General features: G+C 40.6%; 1 protein-coding gene across 5 annotated transcripts in view; it reads right to left on the bottom strand.

Annotated features, from left to right (window-relative positions):
• Positions 1 to 225: 225 nt before the first annotated feature.
• Positions 226 to 12,603, bottom strand: part of NOX4 (NADPH oxidase 4) — a 106,241-nt gene continuing 93,863 nt past the window's right edge. For all 5 annotated transcript variants that reach the window (XM_014877515.2, XM_014877511.2, XM_088159350.1 and 2 more), the window contains one exon: positions 226 to 8,707. In XM_014877515.2, the coding sequence (XP_014733001.2) occupies positions 8,587 to 8,707 (121 nt within the window). In that variant the 3' untranslated portion in view covers positions 226 to 8,586. The remainder of the gene's footprint in view (positions 8,708 to 12,603) is intronic.

Genomic DNA, 12,603 nt, shown 5'->3' on the forward strand with positions numbered 1-12,603 from the left:
TTACCACCTCAAACTCTCACATGGCTTTTGAGTCCCAAATAATTGCCCAAAGTAAGACAAAAATAGATCATGTCTTCTTCCTCACAGCAACTCAAGTCCAGACCTCCTGCAGACATTGCCTGGAAGGTTCAGATTACAGTGTAGATATGATCCTAGAGAGATGCCTTGCTTTAAAAGGAAAATATTGAATTGCTGAAGCTGTACTTTTTCACTAATGAAAGTTGGAAAGAAAAAAAAAACCAAAACCAAAGAATGCTTTGCTATTAGAAAATAAGAGTTTTTTTCAAGCTAGTTTCTACTCCTCTTCTAAGCAACATCTTGGAAGAATTCTTTTAAAACAGATGTGTTTTGGACATGAGCATTTTCAACATAGAAAAGATGTTTCAGATTTTTTTGTTTGATTGGTCCTAAAAATGAAATTAGATTTACATAAAAAATGTAAAATCATAGATCATGAAAGAAACTGCCCATACACACATTATAGAACTAATATAGCTAGGCCATTCAAAATACTTTTTTGGACATCAGTTTGAGGGAAGATACCCCAGTTATGACTTTTCTTCTCAACAACCACAGACCAAGGGAACCATTTCTTACACCAATGTGTTTAATCAAATTCGCTCCTGCAAATTATCAGAAGGAACACAGAGAGAGGAAAACTCAGTTAAGGGAGTAAAGGTTTCACAACCTGGCATATTTGGACTTTGGAACTACCCGTTTCAGAAAAAGCTAATTAGTAAGCCCAGAGCATCATCAACATATGAAGCCTGGAAGAGGGTCCTGATCACATCTGAATCTCAGTGAAAGCTCTGCCCTTCTCCACTCACAGCAGCTTCACGGCCTCCCTCTCAAAGATTCAGAGCTATGTGTTGGGAGTTGTCTGCTTAACAGCACAATATTTCTCCTTTCCCTTTATAAACAATGAGCTCTCAAGCTCCCAGAAGCAAAGAAACCAGGCGAGGAAATATTTAATCAGTGAAAGAAGGAAATTATATGCAGCTGATAAAGTAGGGGCTGTATGGAAATAGCAAGTGTAATTGAAAAAAAGAAACCCTTTCCATCACTGCCCAGTGTCCTGAAATGCCTACGTGTGAAAGCAGAAGCATGACTTAATTTCAATCGTAGCCACAAGTGATCTGACTCTCACAGAACCAAATCCCCAATTCTCTTTCAGAAGATGACATAATCTTTGCTCTTATGAGTTTACATAGGTGCCTTTGTAGCACTGCCCCTCCTCTGACTGCCAGAAGCATCTCCAGCATTGGGATGCTGCACCCCTCATTTTCCTGAAGTTAATCAGAGACACTACAAGAGCCCCATTGGACTGTGCACATCAGGAGCATTATACAGGTTGGTGTATGCTGCAATTAAAATTGAGGCCCTCTGCATTTCCCAAAATGGCATTTTCCTGAGGTATGGGAAACAGAGTGGTAAAAGCCTCCTAATACAGTTTGTACTAAGGAGGGAGAAAGAGAACAAAAGAAGGACTACGTGATACAAGGGTGATGATATATCCAGTAATCCAAAGGTTCAAACACACCTCTAGATGAAGGCTGAGGTTATATGCAGAGAGGAAGAGAAGGATCTGAAAGTTCAACTCCCTCTAATCTTCTGTGGTGATGGAGCAGACCAAGATGAATGAAGCACAAATGCATCCAGCTCCAACTGACATATTTCACTATCAGGTGGATATCCGTTGCCAAGTTCCATCTCAGCCACACTTTTAAGCTTTGGGGAATTATGTTTTTGTCAAAAAGTGTGCACCAAACTGTTACTAGGGCTTAAACAGTCAAAAAGAATAATGTTATAAGTGAATCTTCACATTCATAGCAAATATTTTTTAACAGTTAATGATGTTGCTCTGATACAATAAAAGAAAAATGCTGTACTTGTGTCTTCTCTGCAGAGATTTTGCCATTTATTCCTCAGGAACACTACTGGGAAAATGAGCAGGGTATATTCAGTTGTGAGTGGAAGCTGGCATTCACCATTCTCATCTGTTCTAAACAGTACATGCTTTCAAGCATCTAACACCTAATGAGGTACAATAACATAACCTGCTTCCCTGTCCCTGAGCAACACGCTCCTACAATACTAGAGAAATACACAGGGTGTGTCCATACCTTCAGTAACCATAAAACTGTGACGGTACCCAAAGGTCAGACCAACTCATTGCCTACACAATTCACCCTGAGGTATGACAGCTCTGAGCTCCAGGCTTGAAAGTGCACACAGGAGGCTCATCCAGCTCTGTCTAAAACACCTTTCATCTCACCCTGCACACTCAGTCCAAGAGCCCCTGACTCTCCCTTTGCCAAAGCATACCTAGGACTCGTCGTGGTTCAGAGATGTGATAGCCAGTGTGGTGACCTGGCCTGCTTCTGACCACAGACCATGTATCACTGGCTTGTTCTCCTTAAAACAGTTACACAGAATCACAGAACAGTCTAAGGTGGAAAGGACCCACAAGGATCATCATTTAAGTGAATGGTCCATCCGGGGATTGAACCCACAACCTCAGCCTTGCCTCTTCCCAGCAGCTTGCAGAGCTGCTGTGCAGCATTCCTAACCAGCTGTGCCAAGTGCAGCTTGGGACACAGTCCACTCTATATGCTCTCTGGTATTTTGCATTTCTCTCAGACTATTCAAGGGAGAAGCAAAAGCCCAGAGGCGTTATTTATTCAATTCGGAGCAATCCGTTATCACTGTGTTACACTTCTAACATGCAAACACCATGACACAGCACAGGAGGGAACCTGTTACCCCTGAAAAAGAAATGGCATGCTCTTTTGAAATCAAAATATGTGCCCTGCTGTCGATGAATATATTCTTGGTTACAGCACAAGGAGGAAGTTTTTGCTTTTCCTCCCCCACCTCTCATCCAAATTTCTTCCCCAGGGTTGCAGAGTATGAGATGAGCAACGTGACCTTGCAATGACAGAATTTTAATGAGTGACTGGTGCACCAAAAGCGATGCAGCAGCGTCTCCCTGCTCAGCGTTGCTATGTACACTAGACATTTATGTAACACTGCTTCTCATCCTCAAGGCTGTCCTTTCCTAGGGTCAGCAGTAACAAACAAAAAATTTATTTATCAAACTGTCAAAGCTACTTACAGCTGACAGAGAGAACTCTACACTCTAGTATTTTGGTGAAAAGGAGTTAAACAGGTAAAGCTATTTGCCAATGCCACAGCTGCAGAGTAGATGTTTTTTAGAAGCAGGTTAACTTGAAAGAGTAAAGGTTTTATTTCAAAGGAATTGCTTATTTCCAGGGTGTTTGCTAAAATATACTAGTTTTCTTCTGGGCTTTAGGACTGAGTTATGCATGGAAATGCAATGTCTTTGCATATATTAGCTCTCAACCCCCAGGGTGACTCTATATCCACATCTAGAAAATGGGGTTTGCTTTTAATTTCTAAATTGAGGAGCTAAGAAGAATGTCTCCTCTCTCCCCTTGGCTCCCAGATGCAACATATTTTACCCTGTTTATTGTTGACATTCATCATCCTCTCCTGCCCTCCTTGGGTTGCTCCTTAGTTGACAGCATTTTACCTGGACCTTCAGGACCAGCCTTCCCTCTCATCCAAGGGCTCTGTTAAGAAGCAATCTGCACTGGGGACACATGGCTTTTTCCAGCTTTCTTTCTGTGCCCATGTAATAACGGGACAGATCCACTGCTCTTACTACAGATCCAGCACCCGTCTCTTACAAATAGGATCCCTCCAGAGAATAACACTTCAGGCATAACAAACCTTAAGGATCCACTGCAAGTCTAGAGATATTCATGACATCAGAGGAAGTGCACAGAATGCCTTGGTACCAAAATGGATCCCATCCCTCTTACAACACGGTTGATACAATCAGCAGGACACTAAAACTTCACATATCCTTATCCAGCCCTTTAAGGAGAAGCACTTTTTGCACAAAACCTTTTGCCTTCATTATACATGTCAGTCCAGCAGAGGATTCAGGGTTTTCAACCTTGAAATATGCTAATTAATCTACTGCTCCTACAAAGGAAATTTCAGTTTCTAGGATTTACTATGTAAAAAGTGAATTTAGTAAAGGCACTAAAATACCAGGCTGTTTATGGGAATGAAGAGTCTCATTTCAGCTCCATATATTTTGCCAATACATCACCATAGTGGCCTTAATGAAATACACCAGCAGCAGAAACAATGCAAATCCCAAATCATCGTTCACAGCTGAGTCATCAGCTACATTATATATATGTATATATATATATATACACACACACATATATATATCCATGAAAAATGTACATTCATAGCAGAAAACCTCTGCTCAGCACATGCATCAGTGGCATTTTGATTAAACCTTCTTGTTAAATCCCCTAGGCTAAAACAATAAAAACTGGTTGAAATTGTCATGAATGGAAAATCAGCAGAAAAATAGGACGCATAACCCAGAGAAGAACAGATCCACCTTGCCTTATTTCAAACTGGTGAGTTTATGAAATGATTGCCAGGCTAAAGTGAAAATTAATCTCCCTAGAAGCCCTTCTATTTTTCAAAAGAGTAAACATTGCATTTTAATAACTATGCCTCTTCTCTGACTTATGGTCTTTGAACTGCTATAGGCAATGACTCTTTAGCCTCACGTCTGCTTCCCCTAAGCCATGTCTTGTGGTTTGAAACTTTAACCTGGTGCATTAAAAGTTGAGTAGAGGTTCTCCTCTTAGGCTGCTGTTCTCCAAGTCCTACTAAACCATTACTTCTCTGCTCTGTTAGGCTGTTACAGCTGAATTACTGTTCCCAACATGACTGGTCTGCTATTTAATGCATTATCTGCCCTCTCTTAGGCAGCTTCCAATCTCTTTGCTACCTATGTGCTAAAACAGGAGAAAAAGACAAGGAAGAACTCAGATGCTAGGAGTGGTACCACATACTGAAACAGGGAAGTGTTGCTCCAAACACAGGGCTGGAATAATCACTGTGGAGGGACAGACTGCTCTGCAGACTTCAGTGGTGAAGGTCAGCCCCCACCATGCCTTCCCACGCAACATCAGGGCTCGTCTCTGCTGTTCTTGGTTGTGGCAGTGGACATTTACTCACAAAAGTAACCTCAGTGATATGGGAATAGGTCTTTGTTACATTTGATTAATCCTGCTGTAAAGCCCTGAGTCCCACACTGCTGCACAAGGGCTGGATTCTTGTTGCAGGGAAAGGGCTTGTTTTTCAACATGGTATGAAAACATTCCTGGTATAAAAAAAGAATTCTGAAGTAATTCTGATGAATAAAACAAAAAGATCCCGCTGAACAAACACTGAGAAGTCTGCAGCTTTGTGAAAGACTGAGTGAAAACTGGGAGAATACAGGACTGGATCCTTCTCCTGCCAGCAGGAGACTTATGACTGACTCACAGGACATAGTTTAAAGTGCAAAGTGATGCTCAATTACGTAAATCCAGTTGATCTGCAAATGTGGAATTGAGTCCTGTCAGCCTTCACTTACTTTTCTGGCACGGAGTTGTATTTTTTCATACACTTGGCTTTCAGATATAAAAGCAAAGGAGTTTAAAAGAGGGCTTGACTCTGTTTTGCAAGCTGCAGACACACTCAGAAAGAGCAATGACAACATAGCCTGTAGAAAGATTGTGTTTGTCATATCTGCCACTCCTGAAGCCAAGTCACAGTCACTCAACAATCCTTAAACCTTTTGCCTCTCTTAACAGAAGCATACCTCAAGGAAAAGGAAAAAAGCAACTGAAGCTTTTAGACTGTCCCCAAACTCTTCCTCACCTGGTGTAGTGACTACTCAAATCAACAGAAATGTTTATCCAAAATAAAACACAAGCACATTTGCATAGCAATTAAGACAGATCTTTCCACTGCTTGTGCACCAAAGTGATCTCAAAACATTAATTAAGCCTCAAAACAGTCCAGAAAGGCAGACAGTCCAGAGCTTGTTTTACAAGTGGGTCAGCTGAGTCAGATACAGCACAAAGAGAGAAAGAGGACAGCCTGGATCTGCTTAGATCTTGCTGTGACAGCACTGCTTAATGTACCAACATGTGTTTAACATGCTTACAAACAGCACCAACTCCTGCAACAACTCAGAATAAGAGCACAGTACTAGCATTGCTATTTTAATTATGAAGTGTTACCTATACAGAAGCTGAGCCAGAAAATACAATCTGCTTTAGCATGGAGCTAACTGCAAAACATGCCTCTCATTATATGGTAATGGAGCTGATATCTGTCAGAAGAGATGTAAAACCACAAACAATATAGTGATTAGATAACTCTAAACTGTATTTTAAAAGCATGAGATACTAGATCCTGAAACTAGAGGAAAAGATCACGTTCTAGTTGTGGGTAACAGATGCGGGCATTTCAATCATGCTTTAAACTAACAGCCACAAAACAAAAGAAGTGTGCATGACCTACAATATCCAATACCTGTGCATTTTGACAACAGTTTTATGTTTATTATAAAATTTATGCAGGCAGTATTAGAAATAAATCTCACTGATTAAAAAGAATCTAATCCTTTGCTGCACACCTCCAGTTTTACAGTGATGGATGAATGACATCCAGTAGGAAAATAATGGTCCTTTCAACCTCAAAGAGAAAAAAATTAAAACCAGTAGCTGTAATGTAGGCTCCCATCTCATACTGCATTTCTATTTTGGCTTCTCTCATCTGGGTTACTTTGAGAATTTTTGTCAGTACGAATTTGTCTGTCTCTGGTTCATTCCTTCCTCCCTGGATTTCAAATTGGGCAGAGCCAGAGGTAAAGACTTCAGTGCCAAGTCTGGACACTGAGGAATGCATTCCCATGTGGCTTCACTGATGCACCTCCATCCTGTTGCTCACTGACTGCAACTCCTGAGCAGAAGCTGCCAAGGCAAAGCAAAGTCATTCTCACTAGTTATACATACAGGATGCCTATACTCCACATATAAGAAAAAAGCTTCCTCTGAACACTGACACGGATACTTGCAGACTCCTGTACAGAGTCTGTGTCCTAAGCAGCAATTTACTGCCTTTCCCACTAAAATAAAAAAGGTGTTCATTGGACAGATATAAATGAAATCAAATGCACTGCCCTAAATACAGGTGAACCACATGCACAAGAGCTCTCAAGCCAGCCTCTGCCTGTGTATGCTGCAAACACTACTGTACTGCTCCCAAGCTGCTGCTGGAGATCAAGGGGAAGGTTTTCACCATGTTTAAGTGATGCTGCTCTATTAAGAGACACTAGAGTGGTGCCTGTTTATGCCAGCTAAGTGTCTGACTCCTGTTTAAATGCCCTCATCTCAGCAAAGTAAGGAAAAGGGAGAAAAGAAGAAATAAAGGAAGCTGAATTGGCTATTTGGATGGAGAAAAAAAGGTGCTCCTCAGAACCAATAAGTTATGAAGTACCAGTTTCAACCTTTAGCTCTCCCATGGCACTTACAGGCAGAAAACAGCTGATGGGAGGAGAAAAGGGAAGGAGAGCTTAAAACTGGGATGTTTTGAGATCTTCCTCTATGGAACAAAGCATACTGCAGCTCCTGCAAGGTGTCTATCGGCAGACATCATCCAAGGAGCCACAGAGCTGAGGGGTTCATTCTCACTCTGCTGTAAATCTGGTCTTGTCCTCCTTTCAGTGGCACCAGGGCAAACAAGGGTGGCTCCAGGGAAGATAATCAAAGATCACAGTCAACCAAACATACCCTGGGACCTCTAAAACTGGATTTCAACCTGCTGTGTTGTGAAATAATCAGTCAGACCATCTGAAAGCTTGAAGTATTTGACATTCAGGGCACATGAATGCAGAGTGAGTGCAACTTCCATGTTGAGTGTTTGGTATAATAAAACTTCAGGTCCTGTGTACTCCTGTTCATTGCTTTTCTTGCTCTAACTTTATGGCTGCATAAATCATAATTATTTTGCAAACTCCTGAATACTGAATTGATGCAAGATACAGAGTTCTCCATGTACAGATGTGTGCTTGCCAAAAGGCTGTGACTAACATCACAGCAGAGGCTGCCCACTGGTGCTACACAATTGTGCTCACTTTTCCTTAGGTTAACTTCATTACAGAAGTAGACTAGCAAGAGTAACACTCTATATTTTAAATACAGAATCCCAGTTCTGCAATGTATAATAAAATCTTTAATATCGAGTATTTTCACCTCAAAGCTGTAACATTTGTATACCAACAAAAGCAAGAGTGTCTGTAATACACTATGTCTCACCACTTGGATTCACCTGGGGTTTCATTTACTGATCCAGCTTCAGAGGACTGAAGTGGAAGAAGTTCAAACATTCCACAGGTTCTTCTTCCATCAGCTTTTAAAGCAACTGTGTCTCTCCCCAGCTTCTGTACTTTTTAATTAACAGAAACAAATCCAAAGAATCACTCCCACCACAAATATTGTGTGAGCGCATTTGAGTAAAAGCATTGATTATTTGTTGGTATACTGCTGCATCCATCAGTCTTAAATAATCATAAATAAAAACATTTGTGCTATTCTTTGGTACATTTCTGTCTGTTTAAACCACAGCTGAACATTTATGTTGTACAAACAAAAAATTGCACTTTTATCTTCTAGAAAGTCTTGCTCCAACAGACTTTCAGCTGAAGGATTCTTTATTGTACTCAAACCTTGTCCCATAAGAGTTGCTGCTGTTGCTCAGTTTATGAAGTATCTTAGAGATTTTGTTGGGTCCACAGCAGAAAACTCCAATGGTCTTCCTGTTTAAAAAAAAAAAAAAAAAAAAAAAAAAAGAGGGAAGGAGAAATTATGATATTTTGAATAAAAAGTAATTTCCAATAATAGACAGAAATGGATCCTGGCCTCATGCTATTATACATAAACCACCTACATATAGATTTTAGGGTGAGAACAGTTTGCTAGATGATGCAGTTAGTTTTACTGAAGCCACCATATCTGTCCCAACTATCCCTACAATAACCCCTATTATTTATCTGACTAAGACAACTTTAAGGAAGAAGTGCTTCATCTTAGTCTCAAGATACCAAATGATGAAATGTTACTATATTCCACTCAATTTTTTCCATGATTAATCACTTTTTTTTTGCTAAAAATGTGTCTCACTGTAAGACTTCCTTGGTGTAAGTAATGAATTACACAAGCATATCTAGTCACTAACAGTGATTCGTTACACTAATGAAAACACAGCACTACTAACCCATGATTATTTCTGGCAGCAACAGAATAATTTTCCTGCTTTACTTTCACATTAGCATGCAGTTTTTCCTTCACCTATATTGGGAAATCTTACAAAAAGTCAAACACAATATGATCCTTGTTCATCACCCACAGATCTTGGTCCAGGTTCTTCAGTCAATCTGACTTTTTCACATCACTCGACTGACAACAGCTCTTTGCTCTCTGGTCACCTTAAAAATAGGCTGTAAGTCAGACTCACAGTCATACAACATTTGAGGGCTCAGAACTGCAGTCAACATCAGAACAAAGCACATCCCCCACAGAGGGACTGAGCCATTCAGAATATTCACTATCTCCCTTTCTCTTAAAGATGAGGAGAGGGAAAGGAAGCAGGGAAAGACAATGCAAGGCTGCCTTTTCTGTATCATTAAAAAAAAGTCTTCTTCCTGCTGAAATTTTGCCACTACACAAAAAGATCTTAAAGATTTACAAGGATGAAGAAAAAACATACAAGAGGGAACATGGCTCGAACTATTGTGATCTACAACATCCACCAAGAGGCTGAAGGTTCGGGTTCTGGGCTCTGCTTCCAGGACTGTTTCAGTATTTTATCCAGTAACTATTTAATATACAATATTTTAGCACATGCAAAAAACTCACTTTAAAGCTGTGCATGTGTTTGATGAGAGGAGGGAACTAATATAAGAAGAAATCTTTGGTGCCTACTGCCACGTGTATGTGTCAGGTGTCTGGCAGCTGCTGGAAGAGCATGGCAGTGCACACTGCACCAGTGCACAGCAGCACTGGCATGGTACAACTGAGCACTCAGACATCAAAAATCATCACAAGGTTATGCAGGTAACTGCAGTGGTGTCCTCATGCAGGCACCTTACAACACGGATTTTAATTGCCTTCAATGATATCACCTCTCATATCAATCCACGGCAAAGTCATAAGTCATACTTTTCTCACCCTTATGTTTATCTATTAAGTTTTCCTGTCCTGGCTGTGCTCCTTTCAGTGGCAATGGGTATTGTGCTGGTGGCTGAATTTGCTGCAATAATGAGAGAGATGTTGCTTGTTGGTCTCAAATAAGATTTCTCAGCACTTGCAGATTCTGAACTCCCTCTAATCTGTGCACACTGGAGAAAAAGGATTCATGAGCTGCCAGCAAGACTCAGTCTTCTACTGTGCATTTAATTGAAAGAATTAATGTTGTTGTTGGGTTTGGGGATTTTTTTGTTTTTCTTTTTCTTTAGTCTAATTAGTACAGTGAACTGATAAAATAAACCCCAGAGAGTTTGGCTGCCCCTCTCCCTTTCATTACATATAAGCAGCCAACAAAGTAAATACATGTCTAAGCAGCACATACTGCCAGTGTATTCCCATCCCAGCAAGATCCTTCCGAGGTATACAGAATATTTGGCTAGTAATCAGAACCACGGGAAGGTTAAATGATTTGCCTGAAGTCACACAAGAGACCCGTGGCTAAGGTCTCCTGAAACCCAGCTGAGTCACTGTTCTGTGCAGTGAGCCACAGGCTCTCAGACTGCTTCTTCCTGAGATACTCACCATCAGCATCTAGTCTGGACACCCCTTCATGTACCATCTGCCTTCCTCCCCTGTGTCCCTGCCTGCAGATGCCTCCCCCCTGCCTCGCCCAGCTCCTGCCTGGCTGCTGGAACACAAACAGAAAGGTGGCTGAGGAAAGCTACTACACGGAGCAGCACATTACTACCCTGAGCTAATGGGCTTTCACTGTTTATCTATCACTTGTTTGGGACAAAGGTTCACTTTGGGCTCAGATGAAAACAGGCAGCTGTGTAGTCCAATGTCTGAAAATCTTCTTTAATGCCATTAACATGTTTATAGTTAAAGAAACTATGTTATAGGCCATTCTTTATAATGTTATAATTAAAAACTTTAATATAGAATTTACTCATTCAGAGCACAAAGCAAGTAACTCCTCAGTGTCCCTATGGATGAGTAAGTCGGCACACATTCTTACATCCATTTTATGAACAGCAGGACTCGAGAGAAAGATTAAATACTTTACTATGTTGAGAGGACAGAGTCAGGACTTGAAATGTTCCTGTTTTATATCCCACACTCATTCCTAGAGAGAGGTTTCTCCTTTACAGCACATGAGAAATGCATCGTGGTGCTCCATGCTTTTTTCTCCTACAGGTTTTCCATGTCTTTTTCTAGGTCCTTCTCTACCTGGAATAAAGCAAATGCCCATTTGAACTGAGCATGGAGGAGCTTTTCAACCAGGACATAGCTGAACAGGAACAAAGCTGTTGCTCCATTCACCCAAAAAAGTATGAAAAAAAAAAAAAAAAGAAGACCAGTAATTTATTGTATAACTGTTCCAATTCAGATTGCTGGCTCTGCAGGTGTCATATGAAATATGAACAGTAGATGGCATACATCTGCTCCTCTTTTCCCCCAAAAAATAAAGGATCAGGAACCTGATGCTGGGTTGTCCCATGTCACGCTCTGAAGGTCTGGCAAAGCTCAGACACTTACAAATGCACTTTGCTTATTTGGGACCCAAACAGCAACAGCAGCAACAATTCACAAAGCACACAGCAATCAGACGGCTACGCAGTGAGAGCTTTGCCAGCTGCCTGTTTATTTATATGCAGCTTTTCCTAAAATCACAAGATAAAAACTGGAAAATATCTTGGCTGTCCATAAACAAGCCCAAGGGGATGATTGCAAATGTGAAAGTCTGAACACTGGCACCAGATGTTGGAAACAACTTGATTGACCTGTTTTGCTTTAGTTTGGCTTTTTTTGGTCTCTGTATAGCAGCAGGGACACTTAGGTGGAAAGTTACAGAGAAATAAGTACTGAAATAAAGCTAGGAGCAGACCTGGAAATTGGACTAGAGGGAAAAACTGAAGTTCTCATCTCATCCAAGGAAATACAGAGAATAATTAGCTACAAAAGGTAAATTTCTGCAGGACAGCTGAGGGCTGAGGTTCACTACCATGAAGGCTTCGCTACTGTGCATCATTACAAGTAACTACATCTATAGGTACAGATCTATATAAACCTTGATAAAGAGATGACAAAGAGTGACAAAGCCTACATCTTAACAAGGTAATCAAATGAGTCAGAACATTATTTAGGTATTAAAGACACTTTGCTTGAAAATGGTGGCCTGATTTAAAGACCTGATGTGAAAATGCAGAGGAAATGGTACTTGAAGTACCATTAGGAGTAAGGCAATGAAAAGCAAAAAAGAAAAATCAAGTATCACTAGTACTACTACTAATGGCTTCATCCATATTATGTGCTCTTACATCTTTGGAAGGAAGTGGCAGGAATCTCATCATGTTCATCGTTTAAAACTGCACTCACATAGTTAAGCAAAGACATTAGAATGGAGGATAAAAAAGGTCAACAGTCCACTATGCAGAGATCTTTGAGCCCAGAGACTCAGATTGAT

This window comes from Sturnus vulgaris, chromosome 2 (assembly GCF_052056855.1).
Source record: "Sturnus vulgaris isolate bStuVul1 chromosome 2, bStuVul1.hap1, whole genome shotgun sequence".
NCBI lineage: Eukaryota > Metazoa > Chordata > Aves > Passeriformes > Sturnidae > Sturnus > Sturnus vulgaris.